Consider the following 7,024-nt stretch of genomic DNA (forward strand, 5'->3'; position numbering starts at 1 on the left):
CCCTTCCTATAAGAATTGCCAACATATCAGCCACTATGCTGAAGAGAATAGGAGACATCGGATCCCCTTGCCTCAGTCCTTTGTGTGTTTGGAAATAGTGACCTATGTCATCATTCACTTTAATTTCAACACTCCCTTTTTGGGTGAAGGAGTCTACCTGGTGTCTCCAGGCCTGATCAAAACCTTTCATGCGCAAAGCCTGCTGAAGGAATGGCCATTTGACCTTGTCGTATGCCTTCTCAAAGTCCACTTTGAAAACTACTCCATCTAGTTTTTTTGAGTGGATTTCATGGAGTGTTTTATGCAGAACGATAACCCCTTCCAGGATGTTTCTGTCTGGCATGAAAGCAGTTTGGGACGGCTGCACAACAGAATGCGCAATCTGCGTAAGTATATTAGTTCCGACCTTGGTGAAAATTTTGAAACTTACATTAAGAGGACAGATGGGCCTGAACTGCTCAATACGAACAACCTCTGTCTTCTTGGGGATTAAAGTAATCGTTCCAAAATTAAGTTGAAACAACTGAAGCTGTCCAGAGAAAAGATCATGAAACATCGGGAGTAAGTCCCCTTTGATGATATGCCAACATTTTTTATAAAACTCCGCCGAGAAGCCATCCGGCCCGGGAGCCTTATTGTTCTTCATTTGTGAAATAGCCTCAAACACCTCTTTCTTCGTAAAAGGGGCAGTCAAGACTCCATTCTCGTCCGACGCAAGTTGAGGTACATCCTCAACTCTGGTCTCATCTAAGGACACATAGTTATCTTCCGGCGGCCCAAACAGCTGCTTATAGTAATTCGTAATATAGACTTTCAGATTCTCTTGACCTACAATCGTCCCCTCTTCCTGCTCGAGCTGAAATATCCTCTTCTTGCGGTGCTTGCCATTGGCAATCATATAAAATAACTAAGTGTTGTCATCCCCTTGGACGATCTTGCGAACCTTAGCTCGCAATGCCCACTTCAATTCCTCCTCCACTTCAATTCCTCCTCCCGAAGGATATCTTTCAGCCTTAATTCCGCCTCTACCTTAGCTTCCGGCTCTCTGGTATCTAAAATAGTGGATTCGGCTTTTAAGTCTAGGGACTGAATAAGTAAAAGGAGTCTTTCCTTCTCAGCCTTATAAATACCATGCGTATGTTTAGCCCATCCACGCAGAAAACTTCGCAGATGTCTAATCTTATTCTACCATCTCTCGATAGGAGACCTTCCTCCTGAATCTTTCGCCCATTCTCTAGCAACCATCTCAAAGAACCCTTCTCTATCAAACCACGAGAGCTCAAAAGAAAAGATATTCTTATTCCCCACATGATATTCTTGTTCCTAGGATATTTTAGTGTATCAAATTTGAGTACAACCCAAGAAATCACATCTCTCAAACTTGAACCGGAAATGATTAAGTTTCTTACAATAGTGATGGCCCCAGTTTAAGAAAGTCTTCGCACGATTCCTCAGAAAAAAATGTCTTCACACGACAATAGAAAGAGACACGCCTATATTATGCGAGGTAATGATGATTCACGAGTGCACATTACAAGTTCCACTGTACACCTTCTGTGCGCTACCAATAAAAATACAAATTCCAGTTCAAAATAACAATGCAAATGAAAATGTTTAGGCCGCCGCAGACGGGCCAAACACTTCTTATTTGACGTACACAACTCAAACTACAATGCAGGGAGGCTTTTCAAATTTCAAGTGCAGATATTTTAGAGACGAGGCTCACTGCCACATTCAGGTAGATTTCTTGCTTTCCTGCAGACGCTCGAACAGGCTGCCATCGAAGGCGCCCCGCACGATTTCTCGCTGCAAAAAGCCTTCGTTATCCTTTGCCACCTTGTGCAGCAACTTCCATTCGAGGTTGGCCGCGGCCCTGCGTGAAGAAGATAAAGTATTCAGAAATTATTTTCTGAAGGACAGCTAGGCTTGAAATGAACAGAACTTGCAGGAATGAAAAATCTGGTCCTGTGTTTGTGTACTGAGCCACTGACTAGGCATGCCTGTCTTTTTAGAAAAGTTTGGATATATACGAAAATAAATGAAGAACAACTTGCCAATGCCACTTCGTCGCCGCACTTACCAGCCCAGGAAATCATACATATTGCGGTTGTATTTAAGCATGGCGTTAATCTCATCTTCTGACAAAGCATTTGGCCGAGTTTTGCCAAACTTGCTGAATATAGCATCGAATTTCGCTGGTTCAAACCTACACACAGAGGAAGAAAAACTAGTTACAAAATTCATTTCCGGAAGTGATCTTCCTACAGAGGGACATGCATAGGTGCGTTTTGCAAACATACCTCCCTTCTGTGTCATACGTCTCAGAATCGCTCCCGTGCTTGCCCCTGTGGATGTTCTTTATATGGATCGACAGCAGAGGGGAAGGCATCCATCCCTGCGTCCAAAGAAACAGAGGATAAATTCGTGTGTATCTTTAGGCCAACTCCACCGCACGACCCTAAATTTTACCCCATTTTGTTCGAATTTTGTCTGTATGGGGTAGAAATAAGGAAAACAAACGCCGGACAGAGGTCGGACAAACTTGCTGCACCCACCATATTTTGTCCGGATTTTGTCCGTGGTGGGTGCACGTGGTGGGCCAGGTACAGAAAAGAAGAGAGTGACAGGTGGGGGCGAGGGCGGACACGGACGAGGAGGACGTGAAGACGTCCGCTTTCTGTCCGCTTTGACCCCAAACCCAAACCGAGAGCAACTTTGGTCTGGAAATGAGGCAAAAGCGGACACAGACCGGACGAAACGTCCGTATGCTCCCATGTGTTGGGTCGTTCGGTTTGTCGGTTTTATCCCAAACGGACACAAACAGACGATTTGGGGTAGAAATGGGTCACGCGGTGGAGTTGGCCTTAGAGAAAGTGAGATATTCTTGTCACTTGCAAAAGAGAGTGACGTGATATTCAGGTCAAAAAAACTAGTACAAATGATAACACGACTTTTTTACCGGTTGAGTAGGATAAGTGAGGACGAGGTGGAGGAGTATGGATGTTCCGAAGGCTGAAGGCGACCCAAGCCCGATTGCTCGCAGGCCTGAAATAGCACACAAAAGAAGGTCTTATTGCAGCTGCAGAAGTAACCTTGATTGGAGAAGAAAATATGTCCACTTTAAAGGCAAATCAAATCTCTTTTGGGAATGGCGAATCTAATCTCGTTTGGTGGATCGGGATTAAACAAAGTGTGATTCTGACGGCCTGTCCAAAACGAGAGCCACGAGACTGATACAAAATTGGCAATGATAGCGAGATGCGCGCTCTCGTCAGAGCTACGTATACGTACTCTGGAAGGTCTCCCATGGGTAGATGACCCCGTCGCCGTTGCGGTCGAAGAAGGCGGCGTGCTGCTGGAGCACGCTCATGCCCTTGGTGTCCCTCCCCTTGCTGCCCTCCGGGTGGCTCGGGTCAACCGCCGCCATTGCTCTGGCCAGATCTGCATATGTATATGTACAAATAGGAGTTCAGCTCAGAGACAGCAGCAAGAATTTATTATATAAAGCAAACGTAGATAGCACTTGTTTCTGCTGGCTAAACCATTGAAGATGGGACTGAGAGTACACAAAATTAATACAACATGGTCCTGGCGACGAAACGCTTCATCAGAGAACGGAAAGTATTCAATGCATTCGGGTCGCTAACAGAGACGATATTCCCTCATCAAACACGGTCGACGCGGCCGAGTTTATTGCTAGAATGTTAGAATATAATACGGTTCTTGGATCAGAGAGGCGACGACGGTACGGCTTGCTTGACTAGTCTAAGCTTTCATGGCAGCCAATAGAGTGACAGTATCAGAGTGCAGAGGCGACGATCATGGAGGACGACAGTCTATGCTCTTTTTTTTCCCGGAAAGACAGTCTATGTTGTTAACACCTGCAGGAAATTTATCCCTTCCTCCGTATCTAATGAAAATCCCACGCAGCGACCGGAGAAGCGGGAAGCGCCGTCGCGCGAAGCCGCCCGCTAACGGGCAACGGCCAGCCGCTCTGACGGTCCCCTCGCTCAGTCGCTAGCCAAGCCGGCAAGAAAGAACGGGAGAGAAATATTGGATCTCGGATTCGGAACAGCGGCTGCCCAAGGTGAAGAAGGGATAGATACGTACATGGCTTGGCGAGCTGCTCCTGCAGGTCGCGGTTGAGCTTGCGCTCGCTGGTGACGGCCGCCTGGGGCGCCTCGGTCGCCAGCGACGGATCGGACGACGACGACGACATGGCGGTTACTCGCGACGAGCCGAGCTTGCAGGATCTGCAGATCGAACAAGCGAATGAATCTGTGAACTGTGGGTTACTGTGAGTCCGTGAGTGAACCCCGGCCCAGAAGAAGAGAGCTTCAGAGCAGTGCTGCTGAGAGAGAGAGAGAGGGAATCCAACACTGCTGGCTCAGCAGCACAAGGCGCACTCGCAAAAGAATTCGACGACTATGATTACCTTGAGAGAAAGCCGATGTGACGGGAGCGCAGAGCCGGGGGCCTCGCGAGAGTTGGTGGTGGTACGAGCAGTGCTACGGTCGACATGGGAAGAAGGCCCGCGCTCTCTTTATAATTGCTCGTGCGGAACGTTCGTAACGACGAGGCTGGCGCGGAGACGGGGGTTTATAGAAACACTGCGCACGATCGAGGTATGGTACTGTACTGTGGACGTCTGAGAGACGAGGCGTGTGGTGGTTACACGTGTACTGCTGCATCTGCATTTCAATTTTGTCTAGAAACTCGTAGCAGCGGGGTGCGTGTGTAAACGTGGCTTTCTGTTGGATGGATCATGGATGCAAGGCGTCTTTGAATGCCATTAGCCAATGTTAAAGGTGTTCTCGGCTAAAAGAAAGAAGGTTAAAGGTGTTCCGGGAACGCACCGAACCGTGCCAAAATGGAGTTAACGTGCCAAAATCGATCGTGTTCCAGCTGCATGCTAGCTCAAGTTTGGTCTCGAACAGACTTGCTTTTTACCTCGACTTGCCACGTTATCACGGACGACCCAAGTACCCAGCCACCCAGGTCGAAGAGTAGATCACCGACCCGTAGACCGTAATGCCGGATGGACGTGCACGCACCATTTATCTCTCCTTTTTACTTATAGTTACATTATGATCGCAGAGGACAACCGTGCCATTCGGGAAATCCGGGGCGATCCGCTCTCGTGCAGCGTAGATGATGGGAACATTTAGCAGATCCGAGCACGTACTGCTACAGTAGTCTTCAAAGCCGATCGTGAATGAATTCAAAAAGTCCGCAACGTCTCGCTAGAAGGTGCGGACATGCGGCGGAGAGGAGTGGCCAGGGCACGCGTCCTGGTGTGCTGTGCACACGGTGGGCGACGCTCGTTAACCGTTTTCTTTTTCATTTATCGTTATTATTAATCGTTTTCCTAGCCGCCCGAGCGACCAAAATATGTGGAGGTTTTGGGATCTACGTAGTGCTGTCTGTAAATCTGCTCCAGGCTTGCGGTGTTCCATGAGATGCCTGCCAATATAATACTACCACTACCACTTGCAACGACCATCAACCAAACCGGAAGACACCCTCAAAAAAAAACCGGAAGACCGAAACAGTGCGCACGAGGTAGGGTACTGTGAGCAAAGCGATTCTGCTCAGAGGAATTCGTACTACTACTGTTGTCCGAGTGTGTCAGTGGGTGAGCGTTACTTTAATATCCCCTCACCTCAGATCCATATTACTTGTCACTGAGATGATACTTAGATGAGCGCTGCTACACAGACGACAGATTTGGACGATCAGCGGACGACACTACACATCAAGCCGTTGATGAGTTAGAGCAAAAGCAGACAACACCGTCCATTCCTGCATCTCGTGTGGGGTTCGGCCAGCTAGTGTCGTCCGTCCAGCAGTTTTGTACTTAGATCTTATAGTATATTCATTTGAGCGACAACTAATTTGAATTGAAGTAAGGTTTTTAAGTTTCAAGTTGTGTGTATGTGGTGCATCGTCGACGTCTTTTTGGATTTGGGTCGTGCGTCGATCGACGCTATTAGCCGAAGCTAAAGGTGTTCTGATAATGCGCCAGACCGTGCGCAATGGAGGGTACGTGCAGCGAGTGGAACATGTTCCGGCTCTACTCGACCACGTTTGAACTGATCTCAGAACCGAAATCAGACGTATATGCAACCATGCTTACCCTTGAAGCGCCATTAGACCCAGACGACCCACGGGGATGGAAGAGTAGCAGATCACCGAACCGCAGACAGTAACGCAACGTGCTTAGCTAGATCGGGTAAAACGGCGACAGATCGCGTGGTATGCGTGATGACCACCTGTTTCTCTTTTTTTTTTAAAGGAGGCTTACAATCGGACTCTGCATCAGTCGATGCATACAATCATATCGTTAAAATCAAAATAACGTCTTAAGTTTCACGAAAGCTCAAAATCTAAGTAAGAAAGATAAACAAATCTGTAAAACGCCACAACTAGCAAAAAAGCGCCACATCCGGTTATAAAAAACAGGCTACGATGCCTACACACCTAGCCTATTATTAGCTCGCCATCCAAATCGGCTGAAGATAGCCCGTGCAACCGTCTCCCATCGACTGCACCCAATAACCATAAGCTCTCTGTAGTCCGCATGAGTGAGTAACAACCACATACGCATCCAGGCTGTAACTTTGTAGATAACCTGCAAAAAATTAGTGAATTTTGTCCTATTAAAAATCATATCATTTCGAGTGTTACATATAACCCATAATAGTGCACATATCCCTATCCAAATATGTTTAGCTGTGTGTATGTCTACTTCATTAAGCCACGTCTCAAATAACGTGTTAATACTCATTGGAGGATTAACGTCAAAAGCTATATGAATGGATCGCCATAACAATTTTGCAAATGGACATTCGAGAAAGAGGTGTTTAATTGTCTTGTTTTGATCACAAAAACAACATCTAGATTGACCGACCCAATTCCTTTTCATCAGATTATCTTTGGTCAAGATGACTTCTTTGTGGACAAACCACATAAAGATCTTGATGTGGAGTGGAACTTTAATCTTTCATATGTGCAAAGACCAGAC

The 7,024-nt window shown here is 46.9% G+C and overlaps 1 protein-coding gene across 1 annotated transcript; it reads right to left on the minus strand.

Annotated features, from left to right (window-relative positions):
• Window positions 1–1,480: 1,480 nt before the first annotated feature.
• LOC123092931 (peroxygenase) lies at window positions 1,481–4,595 on the minus strand. Its single transcript, XM_044514787.1, has 7 exons — window positions 4,436–4,595; window positions 4,111–4,253; window positions 3,292–3,441; window positions 2,960–3,045; window positions 2,301–2,395; window positions 2,081–2,206; window positions 1,481–1,873 (listed from the first exon to the last, which is right to left on the minus strand). Exons 1-7 carry the CDS (start codon window positions 4,519–4,521, stop codon window positions 1,735–1,737), a joined length of 825 nt encoding a protein of 274 aa, XP_044370722.1. The 5' UTR covers window positions 4,522–4,595; the 3' UTR covers window positions 1,481–1,734.
• Between the last annotated feature and the right edge of the window lie 2,429 nt (window positions 4,596–7,024).

The sequence above is a fragment of the Triticum aestivum genome, chromosome 4B (genome assembly GCF_018294505.1).
Source record: "Triticum aestivum cultivar Chinese Spring chromosome 4B, IWGSC CS RefSeq v2.1, whole genome shotgun sequence".
Lineage (NCBI taxonomy): Eukaryota > Viridiplantae > Streptophyta > Magnoliopsida > Poales > Poaceae > Triticum > Triticum aestivum.

Excerpts from the sequence above, each read along its gene's own strand:
- LOC123092931 (XM_044514787.1), bottom strand. The coding sequence starts at position 4,521 with ATGTCGACCGTAGCACTGCTCGTACCACCACCAACTCTCGCGAGGCCC. Across the intron at positions 3,442-4,110 it reads GGAGCAGCTCGCCAAGCCAT|ATCTGGCCAGAGCAATGGCG; the intron begins GTACGTATCTAT and ends ATACATATGCAG. Across the intron at positions 1,874-2,080 it reads ATGTATGATTTCCTGGGCTG|GGCCGCGGCCAACCTCGAAT; the intron begins GTAAGTGCGGCG and ends TTCTTCACGCAG.